We start from the raw sequence: 19,169 nt of genomic DNA, 5'->3' as shown, positions 1-19,169 counted from the left end.
ATTTGAAAAATAATGTGTTTTTTGAACATTAAAGCATGTCAACATATTCTGTTACACCAAATACACAAAATAATGATATTTAAAAAAGCATCATATGACCCCTTTAATACATACAAAAGTATATTGGCTACAACTAGACGGCAAATAGCCTAATTCTTCTCTGCTCTTCAAACACAAAAAAACATTAGCCTTTACAGACATAGTGTTTGAGTAAAGAAAACGCTGTACTGTTCAAACATCAGTTATTTATTTACCCTTGCATTGCGAAAAAGCGGAGATCTTTCTCCTCCTGTGCGTGGTGCGTCAATCTGAATGGAGGTGGGGTGAAGTTACAAGGTTTCGCTGAAAATTTGAGGATGTAATGGCGTTACAAAGTTTTACTGACAAGCTCTTTTTAATGCTTATCATTGGTTAAATATTTGTAAAACCCTCTGATTTAAAATAATAATAACTAAATATAATATATTTATGAAGTTTGGATAATTTTTCACGACCTGCCCTGGTTGCTCTCCCGCACATCGCTGACAACGACTGTAGCTCGACGCTTTCGCCGCTCTATTTGAGTGATAATAACCAGTGCTTGACCAATTAGAATTCGATACACGACACTTGTAACACTTTGTGACAGTTGTAACACTTCTTTCACCACAATCTGTGGTGAAGCTAGCAAAAACCAGATTGAATAGCTCTGATCATGTAAACTGAAGTGTCGAAGTAATCTGTACAAACGGTTAAATAAGCAATTTAATCCACAGCACCACACCTATTTACCATGCAGTTGCTGATACTGTCAAATATAAATAATGATATTTATTATTAATGTCATAAAAATTATTATAGGCTACTTAGCCTATATTAAATATTGGGTAAAAAAAAAGAAGTCACGTTTCCTGATACTATACAGTTAAATCTGTATACAAGAATTACAGTAGGTTTTCATTAGGGCAACTACAAAGGGCAATTTAATAGTTCTAATAATAGTTTAATTGCAGAAAAATATGAATTCAGTCATTAAGAACCTGCAATATAAAGGATTTTAAAGGGGTCATATGATGTTGCTAAAAAGAACATTATTTGGAAGACCAAACAAAGTAGTTTCGCTTTCACAACGAAACACACAGCGCCTTCACTACATGGCGACGGCAACAACAATACTACAGCGAGAATAAAAGTTACGCCTTCTTTCTTTGCGTGAACATTTGGGCGGCGTTATGCAAATCTTCCAAGATAGTGATGTAGATAGGTGGGGGCGTGTTAGAACGAGCCGTTTTAGGTAGGCGTGGCTGACTTAACTTTTATAAAGAATATCTCTTTGGATTTGAGACTTTAGTCTTTGCAACTTTACAGATCTTCTTTATGCACCAAGAGCTTGTAACACTCCAAAGAGAAAGGAAAAATTGAAATCGCATCATATGACCCCTTTAAATATTGTTACATGTATTTGAAGTATATTCAAAAATATCTGTTATTTGTTTCCATCTTCTTTATTTATTCATAAATAATTTATTTAGTCCAATTGCCTTAACCCCAGCAAAACATTTATTGGGGAATGTATGGGCCAGAGGGGGTGAATTTTGGCACCAGTCCAGCCCTGATGATTCTGCTCTTCTGGAGCCAGAAAGAAGACCTTCAATAAACAATAAAACTATTTAAAGGGAGCTGTATATGCTCAAAAGTTGTTGCTGTTTCTGGACACCTGTTTGCTTTGACTTAAAATATTTGGTGTTAATGTATTTATTCTTTTAATGTGTTGTAGCCTGGAATATCTAGTATGCATACTCATTGTATCTCTGTGTTGGAGATTTTTTTTTTTTTTTTAAACACTAATTTTTCCTGTGCTAGAAAATGTTGTGGCATAAGTACCACAAATTTACAACTGTACAATGTCATCTTGTCTTTTAGATTGTGAAAATGTATCATGTTTAACCCTTTTTACCTTAAATTTATCATCCTGACATCCTTTTGCCTTGCGTTTTTGATGCAAATAGAGAAGTCGAGTTTGTTGGTGTGCCGGAGTCATCGGGGTTCAGAGGTTTCCCTGTCCTCCTCTCTGCAGAGACACAACATCAGTCAGATGGTGTTTCATAAAATCAAGAAAGAAGACCTTGATCTTGTAAGCATGCTGTTATCGTATACATGTGAACAGTGGTTGTGTACAACAAACTGTGTTATATGTTACTCTACCATTCAAAAGTTTGGGCTCAGTAAGATTTTTCTTTGTTTGTTTTGAAAGAAATTAATAGTTTTATTTAGCAAGGCCGCATTAAATTGAAAAAGTGACAGTAAAAACATTTAGAATGTAAAAATTCTGTTTAAAATAAATGCTGTTCTTTTGAACTTTCTGTTCAAGGAATACTGAGAAAATTCAACAGAAATATTGTTTAAATAGTTTAAGCTGTTTTCAACATTGATAATAATAAGAAATGTTTCTTGAGCATCAAATCAGCATATTAGAATGATCATGTGACACTGAAGACTGGACTAATGACTGCTGAAAATTCACCTTTGCCATCATAGGAATAAATTACATTTTTAAATATATTAAAATAGAAGACATTAAGTTTAAATTGTAATAATATTTCACAGTATTGTTTTTGATCAAATAAATGCCCTTATTGAGCATAACAGACTTCATTAAAATATATTAAAATGTCTTACTGACCCCATATTTTCAACAGTAGTATAACTGTCAAGTTTCATATAATTATTTGTGCAACATTGTTTCCAGGGTGAGAGTCAAGGTCAGGGGACTTTCACTAAGATATTCAAAGGGATTCGGAAAGAGCAGGGAGACTACGGAGAAACCCATAAGACTGAAGTCATTGTCAAAGTCTTGGACAAAGCCCATAGAAATTACTCTGAGGTAAGATGAGTCTGGAATCATTTTGTAATTGAATTGTGACTTCCTGAATTGAAAAACTACTTGAACTATGAGGTGACTTTAGACACCCCATATTCCAAGTAACTGTCATTTTTCCACTAAATGATCCCTTTAATATCAAAATTTATAATAAGAGTTGACATGTCTCAGTCTACTGCAGGGAACAAGCTTGTTTGTGCTTGATTAACTGATGTACCATGTGGTTTCTTCAGTCTCTTCTTTTTTCTCTCCCTCTAAGTCTTTTTTTGAGGCAGCCAGCATGATGAGCCAGCTCACCCACAAGCATCTGGTGTTGACCTACGGTATCTGTGTGTGCGGAGAGGAGAGTAAGTGTTCACACTTCTCACATGTGACCAAAAGGATTTACCGCCGCATACTTGAGCGTGTGGGTTTTTATGTCTTAGACATCATGGTGCAGGAATATGTGAAGTTTGGGTCCTTGGACACATACCTGAAGAAAAACAAGAACTCAGTATCAGTTAATATCCTGTGGAAGCTGGAAGTGGCCAAGCAGCTCGCCTGGGCTATGCTCTTTTTGGTGAGAAACACTTAACAATTCAGGAATAACCCACGTGGGTTTGTGAGCCAGAATGGACTAATGCTTTTTGTTCTTTCACACACAGGAGGAGAAGAATCTGGTTCATGGGAATGTGTGTGCAAAAAACATCCTTTTGATCAGAGAGGAGGACAGGACATCGGGAAACCCTCCATTCATCAAACTAAGTGACCCTGGAATCAGCATCACAGTGCTGCCCAGAGAGAGTGAGTCAACAATGTGAAGGTTCTTGGGAGAAATTGTGTGAATCTGTAGCTGCCTTTTCACTGTCTCTGACATTTGCATGCGATTATCGCATTTCGCCTTCCTAGTGGCAGTCACACTGAACTTTCAAACCGGTCGTGACGCACCTCGACTCTCCACTTGTTCGCCATTATAAAGTGAATGAATAATGACTATGTGAGTATATCCACTCTAAACAATTGGCTGCCAATATATCTGAAAGAAAAACATTGTCGATTTTCTAGAGCTAATCAACGTAAATAATTACCAATTATAAAATAATTATTTTAAATGTAATTGTTCATAACCACTCGTTTACAGAAAAAGTGTTTAAAGAATAATATTTGAATGGAAAAATATTGAAAATTCTCAGATTGTTCTTCAGTAATTTCACAGTTTTGAATGTATCTTATCCAGTCTGGTGGTTAAAATGCGGTTTAGCCATGAAAATGCATATCAGCGTATCAGATCCAAAAACTCTGCATGCGAATATGAACGAAACTTCACGCAACTCCTGTGCTACGGTCCAGTAGAAATGAACGACTTGTAGTCTTTTGATTGTCAGAAATGAATAAAAGCCATCTTTTTGCCTTATTTTTTCGGTAAAAATATATAATAAGATTGGACCATATTCAGAAGTTTTGTGTGTGTGTTTAATGAAAAAAAGCATTAAAATTGTAGAATTTAAATAAAGATTTTGAATCTAAAAATCAGAGTCAATCATAGCATCATTAAAGGGGTCCTATTATGCTGTTTTACAAAGTCTTGATTTTGTTTTGGGGGTGTACTAGAATGGGCTCTCATACTAGGTTGTTCGAAAAACACATTCTTTTTCACATATTTTACATTATTACAACACCTCTCTCCTCAGTCTGGCATGAACGGCTCAAATAGTTCCTGTATCAAATGAAGGCCCGCCTTCTGAAAGTGTGTTGTGATTGGTTAGCTGGGCCAGTGTGTGTTGTGATTGGCAGCACTCGGCGCCTGGTCGGGAAATGTCATGCCCTTTATCATAGCCGCCTACGAGCTTCAGTGTAAATATTGTGTCAAAATCAAATCAATTTGAGCGTGATTTAAACCCGGATGATTAAAAACACTCTTAAGTTCGTCTGCCTTGGGAAAGCTAGCACGTCTCCGACATAGTGATAACACTCGTAGCCTTCTCTAGAGCAGTTCAACCAGGTCTCGTCCCATTCGTCGATATTTGTGATATCACAGATATGTGTTGTAGTCCAAACGAGTCGTTCGTTGTAGTTTTTGAAAAGTGATTTCTGTTAAATAAAATATCTCCTTTTGAAGTGGACGTTGGGCTTTGTAACTTTGCAGATTTTTTTATGCTCAAACAGCAACATTACAGACTAACTAAAGTTGAAAAAGTGAAAAAGCATAATAGGACCCCTTTAAAAATAATTTGTATTACCTCAGATTTTAATGTAGTTTAAAAAACAAAAAAGCACAATGGACTTAAAAACAAATTAGACAAATTGTAATTAGACATAAATAACGAGAAATTCAAGTTAAACAACAAAACAAAATGCTTTTCCAGGTACTATGAAGTAGAATGTCAATGCTAGAACTATTTTAGCACACTAACCAGTAGAGGGCATATTTTCAAAGAATTGTTCCTGTTTGCAGTAAATTGTTAAAGGGATGGTTTCACCCAAAAATGAAAATTTTGTGGTCATTTACTCATCCACTTGTTGCTCCAAGTTTGTATGTCTTTTATGAAAGAGGAGTAAAAATATTTTGCAGTATTGAAATCCACACAATGTTTTTTTTCCACACAGTGACAATCAGTGGGGTCCAAAACAACATTGAACCCCAGTGTTAAAAAAGAAATAAATAATCCACAGAAGAAAGTTATCCCTTTAAGATTTTTTTTAATATGGTAAAGATGTGTTCTGTCACATGTAGTGGTCAACCGATGTGGGTGTCCAGTGCAACCTTTGTATCACCACAATTTATTGCATGCAAATAATATGTAAATATAATCAGTAAATTATTTTACTAAATTATATAACCTTTGTTTAACATATTTTTTCAAAGTTTGATCCAAAGCTTTGAGCAAATGAAAAAATAAAAATAATGAAATCAGGACAAATGGGAGAATTTATTCTCCCCAAGCAGATAATGTAAAATATTTAAGCCGACCACTGGTCTCATGAGGTAATAGATGATGAATGGCCACATTTGATTAAAATGTTTGCATTTAAAGTTTATTTTTAAATTAATTGCAATTATTTTTGTAGTTCTGGTGGAGCGAATCCCCTGGGTGTCCCCTGAATGCATCTTAGACCCTAAAAACCTGAGTCTAGCCTCAGACAAATGGAGCTTTGGTACAACTTTATGGGAGATTTGCAGCGGAGGAGAAAAGCCACTTGCCAACATGGACAGTTCCAAGGTAAAGCAATACCACAATAGTGTTATACTACCACTATAAATATAAATCAGAAAAACTTGTTTGTAGTAAGAAATGCTAAAAGAATAATCTGGGCCTTTTGAAGAACAATGTCTTTGTTATTCCTCTTTTCAGAAGCACTTGTTCTATGAAAACCGTCACCAACTATCTGCTCCCAAGTGGACAGAGCTTGCTAACCTGATCAACAGCTGCATGGACTACGAGCCAACATTTAGACCTTCATTCAGAGCCATCATACGAGACCTCAACAGTCTCTTCTGCCCAGGTCAGTACAGTCACACACAATCCCACTGGCATTTTGACAGGTCTCAATTTAATTGTGTTGTTTCTCATTCTTGTAATTGCTGTGAAATGTGTTCTCAGATTATGAGATCGTGAAGGAGAGTGACATTTTACCCAGCAGAGCAGGAGCATCTGGATTAAGTACTGGAGCGTTTCAGAATGAGGATCTAGTGCAGTTCGAGGAGAGACATCTCATTTTCCTGCAGCAGCTTGGCAAGGTAGACATCAACGTCCATGTGGGATCACTTTTTGTTTTGTATATAAACTACGTTCAATAGTTTCTGTATGTTTTTTTTTTTCTTGACAAATTAAAAATTGTATTCAGCAAGGATGCGTTAAAGTACATGTATAATGTTACAAAATATTTCTATTTCAAATGAATTCTGTTCTTTGGAGCTTTCTATTCATCAAAGAATCCCATGTCACAGTTTCTACAAAAATATTAAGCAGCATCACTGATCTCTACATTGTTAATAATAATGTTTCTTGAGCACCAAGAATACTGCAGTAATGGCTGCTGAAAATTTGGCTTTGCCATCACAAGAATAAATTAAATTTTACAGCGTATGAAAATAGAAAACCTTTTTTTTTTTAATTGTATTAATATTTCACAATATTACTGCTTATTAATCAAAAAATAAATCCTTGGCGCGCGACTTTTGCACGGTTGTGTAGATACTATGTAGAGCAAGAAGTTAAGCTCTAAAAAATAGTGTTCATGACCATTTCTGTTAGCACAGTTAATTATTCTACTTTATTAAGTATGTGGAAAATGGTAAAAAATAGACTCAATAGAATCAATAGATGTGTGCTAATCACAGTAATTATCTCCTGTTTCAGGGAAATTTTGGCAGTGTGGAAATGTGCAGGTACGACCCCCTGCAGGACAACACCGGTGAGGTTGTGGCAGTGAAAAAATTGCAACACAGCACTACTGAGCACATCCGTGACTTTGAGCGGGAAATTGAGATCCTGAAATCTCTTCAGCATGAAAACATTGTGAAATACAAAGGCGTGTGCTACAGTGCAGGTATGGGATTGGAAGTTGTGTTGAGAAACCTTTGGTACTTTGTGTCATCATTAGGCCGACACATTTCCACTGAACTTGAATGACAGCCAACTTTTTTCACACCCTTTAGTGTTGCATTTTTGAGCTTCCAGTAAATGTTGTTTCAAAAAGATTTCGATATATTTGGCTAAACTGATATTTTTGGTGATTATGAAGTCTAGTACAGTAAGCTGCATTAGCACATTCTGTCATATTTAAGGCTGTTTTCACACTTAGTTCAATTGCTTGGTCTAAATCAAAGTTTGAGTCCAGACAAGCAACAAGGAATTAAACCAGTGGTATTCAGGACATATACCACCAATAATCAAACCAGAATATTCAAATTTCCACTCATTTTTTCAACATTGACCAAATTGGCATTTCTTTAAATGTCAACGATTATGCATTATACAGTAAAGGCCATATTTTGATTCATATTAATATTCCTCTAATTAAGATCAAATTATGGTGTTGTGAGACCCTTGTCATCAGTCTCTTAAATGAGCAGCACAATAACTGCCTTTATAAAGGACTGCAGTGTAATTACAATATGAAAATTTGCAGTGCAGTTTAAACCAATTACAGGGTGTCCGCGGGGTCTTAAAAAATATTCAAAGTTAATAAATCAATTTAGAGAAAATTAAGGCCCTTAAAAAGTCTTAAATGCCATTTTCCAAGGTATTAAATTTTGTATCATCTTTTCATTATGTATCTTTGTCCGAATAGTGGGGTTCTGTGTAGTTTATTTATGGAATCCTGCAAGATTTGACGTCATCTGTTACGGCGCTCACTGACTGACTGCACCGCCGCTGATAGCGCGGGGCTTGTTGATCCCGCTCACGCTGAATTTCTGACCATTACCGCATGCTCCCATCCGCTCCCGCGATTTTTGTGTCCGCTCCCGCAAACATTCTAATATTGTATATAATTTTTCGCGCATCAGGAAGTCGCTATCAATATGTGGGGGTATTTAAATGGCTTTTGAATGAGCGCTGGCAGTCGCAGTTCACTTTCACTTTCGATTTCGCGATCGCACGCACACTGTGTAAAGGGAGAACACCTTACGATATAAGATATTTGTCAATGATTTTAAACTGCTGATTTTAAACTGTTGCCATGGGTTGAATATCCCCAGTGGGTTAAAGGTTTTAAATATTACATAAATTACATTTGACTGAAATGCTTTTACTCAAACATTTTGCATTCTACCTGTAATAAAACTGCTAAATGTTTTGGGCCACACTATAAAATGATGTAATAGTTGTGATCATTATTTTACCTTCCATGATCATTCAGACTTGATCAGGTGCAGTACTTACACTCTGTCAAGTCTGCATCAAATCAAGCACTCTGTAATCACAGGTAAACTGTCTGATCAGTCAGATGTTTGTCATGAGAAGTGTTCCACAAAACAGCTATTGTTTGCAGACAGTTATAAGAGTTGATGTTACAAATACATCTTTTGAATATACTGTGTGAATTCATTGCCCCGTTAGCTCGGAGAGCTTTATTTTCCGTCCTCAATCAGTTTTGTCAGTTGTTTTGTTATTGGTCTAATTCTTGTTTCTTGGGTTGCATTGGTTAGTCACTCAATTCATTCTCTTGTGCTTCGTTCCCCCCCTTCTGAATTATGTTGCATTGATAAGGAGTTATCACAAAGTAAGACTGTTTAGTTGTGCTATCTTACCATCAATATATAGTAAATGTAAGTTAAAGTGTCGCCGATGTAACCGGTTAAAACTTGGAGTGGCGATGAGGTCTTAAAATGTATGGAAAGAGTCTTAAAAAAGGTCTTAAAAGGTATTAAATTTAACTCCATGATTCCTGTATATACCCTGAATTAAAGCATGAACATTTTTTAAATGCATGGTATTGATCTTATTGCGAACATTTTATCCATTTATATGCTTCATTTCAGATCTGCCTCCATACAATTAACAACTGATGGATAGAATCAAGTTTTTTTTATTTTTTTTTTTTTCGCCCTGCATTTTTTTTTTTTTTGGATGATCCATTTCACTCAGATGTACATCATATTAAAGAAGAAAAGATATGTCGCTGCTTGCGTTTCATCGCAAACATATTTTGGAATTTGATCTTAAAACGTCTCCCATCTGTCTGAAATTGGTTAGATGATCATTTTCAAAACAGTGCTCAGTCCAGTCTTGCTAAGTGAAAAGCATACCATTGTTAAAGGCTGCCGATCACCTTGATAATGGTCATTGCCTGTTCACATCCTGCATTGTAGACGAATGGTTGACTTCCACAATTCGCACTAAACCCGGGTCCACAGCAGAAGTTCTAGTATAAAAGTCGCCCAGTCGAGTGCATAGTTTTCTCCCACACTCAACACATGGAATGTAAAATGGTGCATCTAGTCAAAGAGAGTTCTCTATTTTTTTTCTTGACTGATTTTGACTGATTAATTATTATTTCTTTATTTTTTTTTATAAAGAAATGCAGCAGATTCCTGCTTCTGTCTTAATTTTGGCTTATTGTAAGCTTTAGCATGATCTCTTGTTCTCTTAGGAAGGAGAAACTTACGATTGGTTATGGAGTACCTGCCTCACGGCAGTCTGCGGGACTATCTCAACAAGAACAAAGACAGGATCGACCACAAGAAACTTCTGCATTATGCATCTCAAATATGCAAGGTAATGAGGACCTTTCCTTTTATATCCATGCTTCTCAACCCAGGCCCTCAAGATGACTTAGTTTGAAATAAGATAAAACTATTTAAATTCCAAATATTTTTATGTTTAGCGACTTTTTTTTCTTGGAAGAACCAGCATTCCCATTTTCTTGGAAAAATAAAAGCGTGATTAAAAGCGTGATTTCTAAACCTGGAAAAGGTTTAATGGCCATTGTTATAATAAATACATATTTTTTAGAATTATGCCAAGCTCTAAAATATTTTATGAGATAGAAATACTTTTAATCATAATCCAGTAAATTGCAAACAGCAACAAAAGTCATGGGGTCTTTGAATATTGTTGTGGTCTGAGGTTGAGAGGTTGAGTACATGTGTTTCTACTAATTTTGGTCTGTAAGCCTCTTCTTTTTATCCCTTTATTTCAAACATGTAGTTTTAGTGTCCTAACTTGCATGTCTTTCCCTTTTTTTGCATTTTCTTCTTCCCACATCAGTGTTGAATCTCCTGAAATCTGCTGTTATGTCTCTACAGGGCATGGAATACCTTGCAACAAAGCGGTACATTCACAGAGACCTGGCCACACGTAACATTCTAGTGGAAAGTGAGTTCAAGGTGAAGATTGGTGACTTTGGCTTGACCAAGGTTTTACCTCAGGGCAAAGAGTACTACAAGGTTAAGGAACCTGGAGAGAGTCCAATATTCTGGTATGTTCTATTTTGTTTGTTTTCATTGACTTGTTTAGCAGAAGAAGGATTCACGGAAGAAAGTTAGTCATACAATTTTGATTGACATGAAATGATGTGCTTGTTTGTTAGGTAGTTGAATTGTTGTTCGTTGTGACAGGTATGCACCCGAGTCTCTAACGGAGAGCAAGTTCTCAGTAGCGTCAGACATCTGGAGTTTTGGAGTGGTTCTGTATGAACTCTTTACATACAGCGACAAGCTCTGTAGCCCACCTACAGTAAGGATCACAGCTGCTCTTTGTGATTTCTTGTTTTGTTTTTTTTTCTGCATATGTGACTCCCTTGCACATGTCATAACGGCAAACTTTAACAGTTGCTGGTTTTGAATTGCGTTGGCTATGTAAATCATACGGGGCATGTCAGCGACACCTCTTGAAATTGTGGAAATTTACCTCACAGAGTAACTGTGCAATGAGAATCTCTGTTTTGTTGTGTTCAGGTATTTCTGAGTATGATGGGAGGTGACAAGCAGGGACAAACAATAGTCTATCATCTCATTGAGCTCTTGAAAACAGGAAACCGTTTACCCCAGCCTATGGGCTGTCCCTCAGAGGTACTACATCTCACATCATATCAGCTTATTCAGATTATGATCCTGACTTCTAATGTACAGTTGTCATAAGATTTATTCTATTCTAATGGGCCGCTTTGTGATATCGCAAAGCCCGGAAAACAAATGCTGTAAACGAGCTGTTCGTTGTTTAACTTTGTAGATCTTTTTTATGCCCAAACATACACACTACACATTGACTAAAATTGAAAAAGTGAAAAAGCATAATAGGACCCCTTTAAGCAAACGTAATCTGCAGACATTTGACATTTATACCCCATAAATAATATTGTATAAAATCAGTTCTGATGAAATTGTTAAAGCAGGGGGAAAAAATATTTAAAAAAAAAAATCTTCCACGAAATGAAGCCGCACAACTGTTTTCAGAACTATTAATAAGAAATGTAAGCATATTATGATGTATGATTTCTGAAGAATCATGTAACACTGAAGACTGAAGTAATGGCTGCTGAAAATTCAGCTTTGCAATCACAGGAATAAATAACATTTGAAAATATTTTCAAATGAGAAAAATTTTAATTATAAGTAATTTTTCACAATATTACTGTTATACTTAGATAAACATCACATTTTCATTTTTGGATGAACTATCCCTTTAAAAAGTGAAAAAGTTGAAAAAGTGAAAAAGCATAATAGGACCCCTTTAAAAAATCGTACCGACCCCAACTTTTGAAAGGTATTGTACAATTCTGTTAAGCGTCTGTCAATTTGAAATCAGCAATTATGGGCAGAATTGCTAAATATTCACTTTTTGAATTCCTTTAGATGTGCGAGATCATGCAGGAATGCTGGGACAACGATCCTAGTCTTCGGCCACCCTTCAAGGAGCTCGCTCTCTGCGTAGACCTGATCCGGGACAGCAGCGATTCAGACCGATATACCCAAGTGCCTGCGTTTTAAGAAAGAAGCTTCGCTTGCTCACCGCTGCCACGCAGATACCCAGCCCCGAGCCTGTCCTATGGCCCTGTCCGCTGTCTTAATTTGTTTCTTTGTGCCATTTACGGCAGATCTGACCCCAGGACTTGATCACCTCATCTTCTGACAGAACAATTGAGGTCATTTATATCAAGAATGGGTTTCTCTTTTGCTAGCAGTGTTGGCATGCGCCCCTTTATCAGCGATGATATGAATGAATCGTTTTCTTAAATGCAAGAGCTGTGCATTTTTACATCCACGTGTTTGTATGTACATATATAAAGATGATTTTATAATTTTCTAAAAATGAAATGAACTGTTTGGGAGCAGTGTCATGTAAATTAAGATTTCAAAAAAAGATAGGTTTATAGTAATGCAGGAGGTGTCTGATTGAAAAGATAAAAGTTCTTGCTATTGTAAGTCTATTTTCTTTGAATAAAAATGCTAATGTGTTTCAGTCAATGTTGCATCCCAAAATAGCCATTAATGAGCCATTTCCCAATGGCGTTACCCTTATTGACCTCTTTGTTAGATGATGGGCGTGTGGTATATGCGCTTTAAAATACATTTATTGCTCTTCAGCGCCACATAGTCTGTCAAACTGGTATGCGTATTTTAAAGCCCTGCCTCATGTTCACATAAATCTTTGAGGGAATCTGTGGATCGGATTTAGAATTTCATTTCCGTTTTCCCTTTTTTTTTTGGCCTCAAACGGGTTTTTTTTTTACTAATTAGAACCTATGATTTGTATTTGTACAGGTTAAAAAGGAAATACAGCATTTCCTATGTTGTGGTGAAAGGACATGCAGTGTGTGTATTCTGATCTGTCAGTCCCCCGGAGCTGTGGAATGGCAACAGTGTGGGTGTCAAACATACACTTGGCATTATCCACTTTCCTCTGGCTGGTACCAGTTTCCACCACACCGACTGACCCTCTAAACTGGCAGCGTGTTCTTGCACCAGTTTCTGAAATGAAAATGATCTGAGTATCGCACACAGAACTAGTTTGTGACAATTGAAGCTTGTTAACAAAAGAAGCATGGGCTTGCAAGTCACACATTCTCCTTTCATTATGTACCAGTCATTTCCCACAATGCAAAGTTGGAAGTTTGAACAACTTTTTAGGCATATCGTCATCATTTTGGCATTCACATTGTGTCTTATTTTGAATTGCTTAGATATAGAATGACTCGTATGTGAATCGATTTGCACCTCATAATTAGCTTTGCTAATAAAATCAAAAACCTTGAGTTGAATTATAATGCCAGTTACTATTAAACACCCATTTTTTTTATTTTTGCACGTTTGTAACATCTTGAACATGTTTACATGAATGTGAAATCTGGCAGGAGGTTGATTCAAAAGAAATGGGTGTGGAATTTATATTACAACATTGTTAAAGGATTTATTGAGCAGGTTAGGACAGTTAGATGAACATCCATCATCCTTTTCCATATTAATAAGGTGGGTGACTTAAAGGATATTGCATTATGCTGTATTAAGGAATAGACACAAAGGCATGTTTAAGGCAAAAAAAAAAATCAGTTTTCTTTTACACCCTATTTAATTGGCTGTAGTGTCGCTTTAAATGGTTACATATACATCAGTGAAATCAGTCATTAGAAGAAAAATATGCCTGAGAGAATGAAATATGGCAAGCCATTTATTGCTTAAAATCAATAGCCTAGTATTCATCTTTTACATTCACAAGACTTTTCCACTCCTATGCCATGTTTATGGCCATTAGTGGGACAAAGTAATGGCAGTGAATATAAAAACACAAACAGAGATACCAAGACAAAAACATTGATCTTTGGATTTGATCCAGAACGGGTCTCAGAAAACATAAAATATCATAATGGAGATTGGAGAAATCGTTCTTAAGCCCTATTCGCACAGGATTAGTATTACCTGATGACCTCTAGTCATTTGTAATAAATGCGGAGGTTGTCTGTGATCTTAATCCCGTGTGAATCGGCCGTGTCTGTAATTTGTAAAGTAAAAATTCCCCACAAATGACCTACCATATTTTGCCGAACATCGAGGTCCTGTGATAATATCAGTCCCATGCAATGTTCCATTTTTTTTTTTAAATATATTAGGGGTGTGCGATATTGACAAAAAATATATCTCAATATTTTCTGGGATTTTATTGATATCGATAATTAGATTATATTTTGCTGAGTGTGTTATTGTGCTGTTAGGACTGCCGTGGACAGCTGACTCCTACAATTTTTGATATTCTTCATATTCTGTGATTTTTTATTAGTTTGACAAGGAAAGCTGTGCGCAAACAGAAACACACACACACGCGTGTGCACATATAGCTATACATATATTCATTTATCAAAAAAAAAAAGACTCTCGAGGAAGAAAAAGGGCAGGTGCTCAAGCCCCCTTTTATGTCTATGTGTGCACGTGCCTGGTCGTATATAATTTTTTCAAGGTTTTTGTTTCCTGTGCACCTTTTTATCCATCTTTGGGCTTGTCCATAGAGAATTAACTGATTTGTTGCTAATTAATCTTCTTGTTAAGTCCACCATTTCTGGGTCCAAGCACTTTCAGATACACTATCAGAGTCCAAAAAGCAAACAACATATGTGCTAATACACTCACGGAGTGCTTTAATGCTACTATAAATCATGACTCCAATAGCAAACTTCATCTCTATAGCAGGGCCTGACTGTGATTAATATTTTATGAATCGTTAAAATACTGGTGTCAGGGTCGCAGTGAGCCAGTCCTGAGACTACCATACACGCGACTTTTTAGAAGCTTAGCGTTAAAGGAATAAATGTACATCCGGCTTGCCATATGGAAGCGCGTTGGGCAAGAGGTCGGAAGGGGTGTGGCCAGCGTCTTGCGAGTTTATAAATAGAGCTTTTATCAGCGGACTCATCATCACACTGCTTCAAATGGTGCGCTGCATCCTGCGATGAACAACGTTAGGAGGACCTGACCGAGGACAGGACAAGAGAACAGGCTGGTTGCACCTCTGGCGTAAGTAATTTTCCTAACATATATGCAGAGCAGGATTTTATTTACCGGAAGCACGTACATCGTTAATCCTTGATAGAGAATTCTCTAGCAGAAAAGCAGGCGGAAAACGATCAACAAGAGTTCACAAACACTGTGGCATATGATAAACAATGCAGTAAACAATATGCAGAATGTATTGGGAACCGGGTTTGTTGCCAAACGTTTTAGTCCAATTAATATTTGGGTTTATTTTTAAATGTCCATTTATGTAGGCCCAAACACTGTGGCATATGATAAACAATGCAGTAAACAATATGCAGAATGTATTGGGAACCGGGTTTGTTGCCACACGTTTTAGTCCAATTAATATTTGGGTTTATTTTTAAATGTCCATTTATGTATGTAATAGCACACCAGTATACACTTCCTTGATATTCCTGAAGAATACGTTACTCCTGTCCTGAGAACAACATTCAGTCTTTCAGATAAAATCTACCTTCATTATAGAGCTAAGAGAGAGTCTTAGTCAGGGTTATTATAGCTAAAAAAAAATTAAAAATGCCAAGGAAACATGTTTCATTGTTTACCTTGATGTAGGCTACTAAAATAGCCTAACTAAAACTGAAATAAAAATGTATAAAACTATATGGACCTAAAACTAAAATAACACAATGAATATATGTCAGTGTGTTTTTATTGTATCCACTTGTTTACCCAACAGCTATAGCAAAACTATCAAATTATTGTAATTTTGAATGAAGTTAACTGCGTCCTGTAATATTTAATGGAACTTATGATTAGATTTTATTTCCTGTGATTTTCGACAGTGCTGTGTAATTCCAGTGCACTTGTAAATACAAAATAAATTGTCATTAAGTGATTTAACAATGAAAATTGGCAGTTATTCTCTAAACTGAAAATTACTGCACTTTATTAAACATAGGCTAATTAAACAGTTTATTGCCTGCCTGGTTTAATTAATATAAATGTCATTTTTCTGCCAATGTTACGTAATTGTTCTTTATAAACGATGGAATTGCTAAACACTACTTGATAGAAGACAGTGATTCAGCATGCAACAACTAGATGCTGATGCAGACAGGTTCCTGACATGTTGGATGTATGCAACAATAGTGCAGAGCAGACACGTGATGAAACATGGAACTTTTGCCTTTAAACCTCAGGGGTGCCTGTATTTACTCTTTACACCCAAACCTATAGATACTGTCAGAGTCTGCATTAACACAGATCCATACAGTAATAGAACTGAGTGGATTAAAAGATGTCTCCGATTCTGTCAGCAGGGAAACAAGTTGTTTTGAAAGGTGAAAATGGTCACATTCCTACCTCATGAATGGATTCAATTGAATGATATTAAGTAACCTTTTATTTGGACATCACATGGTTCTATATGTGTTTGGAGGCTGCTGACAGCTTGATAGCTTCTTTAATACGTCAAGCTGTATTATGGGTGAGAGTCAAAAAAAGTAAAGGACAAAGCTGTCATGAACTATGTTGAAACATGAGTATGTTTGTCTGCTGCTAGTGGCGTAAAGTCAATGGCAGTGAAGGACTGGCTTAGTCCATGATCGCATCAGGCAGGAAACAATTGAAAACAGTTTTATGCAATCTTCAAATGTTGGACCTTTTTTTTTTTTTGGTCACAATGCTAATTTGCATAGTAAGATGTGAAACAGGCTGAAAGGGTGCTGACACAGATGCATTGCAAATGCTTTTTCATGTTGATTTCAACTACCAAAGGTACAGAAAAAGAATCTAAATTATGACATTCTAAAAAAAATAATTTCAGTATTATTTTGTTGAAACATTTTAGATACAATATTGTGTATATACATAACCATTCAAAAGTTTTGGGATCAGTACAATTTATTAAAAAAAAGAAAGAAATTAGTACATTTTTTCAGCAAGGATGCATTAAATAGTTTGAAAGTGATGGTAAAGAAATGTGTAATGTTACGAAATATTTAAATGCTTTTCTTTTGAACTTTCTATTCATCAAATAATTCTGAAAAACAAAAATGTATCAAAGTTTCTACAAAAAAAATATTAAGCAGCAATCAAAATATATAAAAAAAATCTCACCAGCCCAAATTTGAATGGTGGTGTATAGGTCAGTGTTGTTATTGTTAACTAAACCTATTAAAAATCATTTTGGTAATCGAAATAAAGCTGAAATGAAAGAAATAAAAAAAACTTTCACTTTTAAATTTTAAATGTTGCCTTGGCAACTATCCAAAATAAATCAAATTTAAGTGAATTTTAAATGAGGTCACTGATCTGTAATAGAGATATATAGATCAGTGGTTAGATTCCAAAAACAAGATGTAAAATATAAGTATATTAAAGCTAAACAGAAGTGTTAATATAAAAAAAAACAAAATGAAAGCTACACAAGCACATAAGATTATTAAAACTATAAAATGAAACAGAAAATATATAAATAAAAGCTCATTCAAAATATGAATAAACACTATAGCAGTGCATAAATTATACAAAAATAACACTGGTAAAAGGTTACATACCCTAATGTTGAAAATCTGCGATGATATTTTACAGAAGGTGAGAGCCGACTGGCGGACTCAGCATGGAGAGGTGCTTGAGCGACCCACCGGATGGCGGCTATGGCTGGGTCGTGGTCACCTCGGCCTTCTTCATCATGGGCCTCACCGCTGCTGTTTTTAAAAACTTTGGTCTGTTTTTCCTTGAAATCCAAAGTCACTATGATGTCCTTAACAGTACTACCTCATGGGTGACCTCAAGCACTATTGCTGTGTTTCATTTAGGAGGTGAGGAATGCTTTTATGTACTTTTCCTTATTGTTATCAACAGAAATTGTATAAATACTCTCAGAACATGTATAACAAATTGTCAGAAACTGACACCAGCCCTGCATAATGAGACGTGTGTTTCTCATCTGTTTAGCTCCTCTGGCCAGTGCTCTCAGTATGCGCCTGTCCCAGCGCGCTGTTATCATGATCGGAGGGCTTCTGGCTACCTCGGGAATGATTATCGCCTCTTTGGACCTCAGCCTGCCTTGGATGTATCTGTCTATTGGTGTACTCCAAGGTAAGTTTAGTTTTCAATAATTATGCAATACTGAATTGCAGAACACAATTCCCTTTTTAACTAATACATGATTTTTTTGTAATACATGGGCATGAAAATCTTATACTTTGAAAGTAACATGGCATCATATTGTTATATTAATTTATGTTATGTTTTTATATATATTGTCGCGGGGTGAATGAGAACACAGACTCGGTACTGATCGAAAGAGCCCCGGAGGGTGATTTATTTGCCCACACACTGATCACACGTGCTCTGATGAATGGTGCTCGGTGCCCGTCTCAGCGTGGTGCTCGTGGGGTGAAGTGCCGTGGTGCAGATCCCTCTCCCAGGGTGCCTTCGGAGTCTGTGAACAAGGAGAAACAAGCATTAATGTCACCTGGAGCTCCGGGGTGCCTTCCCGCTGGTGTCTCTTCTCCTGCCTTTTAAGGCCAGCGGGAACGAGCTCCAGGCGCGCCACTCATCGCGCACAGGTGTTGTGCGTCGGTGATCAGTGTGGCAGCGGCGTTTCCAGGGCAACGCTAATCTGGACTCGGGATACTTGCCACAATATATATATATGTGTGTGTGTGTGTGTGTGTGTGTGTGTGTATATACACTACCACTCAAAAGTTTGTGAACAGTAAGATTTTTAATGTTTTTGAAGAATTCTCTTCTGCTCACCAAGCCTGCATTTATTTGATCCAAAATACAGCAAAGCAGTAATATTGTGAAATATTTTTACTATTTGAAATAACTGCTTTCTATTTGAATATATTTTAAAATATAATTTATTCCTGTGATCAAAGCTACATTTTCAGCATCATTACTCAA

The 19,169-nt window shown here is 36.3% G+C and overlaps 2 protein-coding genes across 6 annotated transcripts in view; both read left to right on the top strand.

The window, feature by feature from the left end:
- Window positions 1-13,567, top strand: part of LOC107699758 (tyrosine-protein kinase JAK2-like) — a 40,995-nt gene extending 27,428 nt beyond the window's left edge. For all 5 annotated transcript variants that reach the window (XM_016501117.1, XM_016501116.1, XM_016501115.1 and 2 more), the window contains exons 11-24: window positions 1,989-2,113; window positions 2,729-2,863; window positions 3,120-3,207; window positions 3,286-3,419; window positions 3,505-3,643; window positions 5,909-6,060; window positions 6,193-6,343; window positions 6,442-6,578; window positions 7,201-7,390; window positions 9,938-10,062; window positions 10,593-10,765; window positions 10,905-11,022; window positions 11,244-11,357; window positions 12,141-13,567. In XM_016501117.1, coding sequence (XP_016356603.1) covers window positions 1,989-2,113; window positions 2,729-2,863; window positions 3,120-3,207; window positions 3,286-3,419; window positions 3,505-3,643; window positions 5,909-6,060; window positions 6,193-6,343; window positions 6,442-6,578; window positions 7,201-7,390; window positions 9,938-10,062; window positions 10,593-10,765; window positions 10,905-11,022; window positions 11,244-11,357; window positions 12,141-12,275 — 1,916 coding nt within the window. In that variant the 3' untranslated portion in view covers window positions 12,276-13,567. The remainder of the gene's footprint in view (window positions 1-1,988; window positions 2,114-2,728; window positions 2,864-3,119; window positions 3,208-3,285; window positions 3,420-3,504; window positions 3,644-5,908; window positions 6,061-6,192; window positions 6,344-6,441; window positions 6,579-7,200; window positions 7,391-9,937; window positions 10,063-10,592; window positions 10,766-10,904; window positions 11,023-11,243; window positions 11,358-12,140) is intronic.
- A 1,557-nt stretch (window positions 13,568-15,124) lies between these two features.
- The window catches only part of LOC107699759 (monocarboxylate transporter 13), a 9,051-nt gene continuing 5,006 nt past the window's right edge, over window positions 15,125-19,169 (top strand). Inside the window, exons 1-3 of the mRNA XM_016501118.1 lie at window positions 15,125-15,290; window positions 17,847-18,076; window positions 18,213-18,356. Coding sequence (XP_016356604.1) covers window positions 17,875-18,076; window positions 18,213-18,356 — 346 coding nt within the window. The 5' untranslated portion in view covers window positions 15,125-15,290; window positions 17,847-17,874. The remainder of the gene's footprint in view (window positions 15,291-17,846; window positions 18,077-18,212; window positions 18,357-19,169) is intronic.

This window comes from Sinocyclocheilus anshuiensis, unplaced genomic scaffold, assembly GCF_001515605.1.
Source record: "Sinocyclocheilus anshuiensis isolate Anshui unplaced genomic scaffold, SAMN03320099.WGS_v1.1 scaffold278, whole genome shotgun sequence".
Taxonomy (NCBI): Eukaryota; Metazoa; Chordata; class Actinopteri; order Cypriniformes; family Cyprinidae; genus Sinocyclocheilus; species Sinocyclocheilus anshuiensis.
The sequence above is the reverse complement of the archived record's forward strand: the minus strand, read 5'-3'. Positions and strand labels throughout refer to the sequence as shown.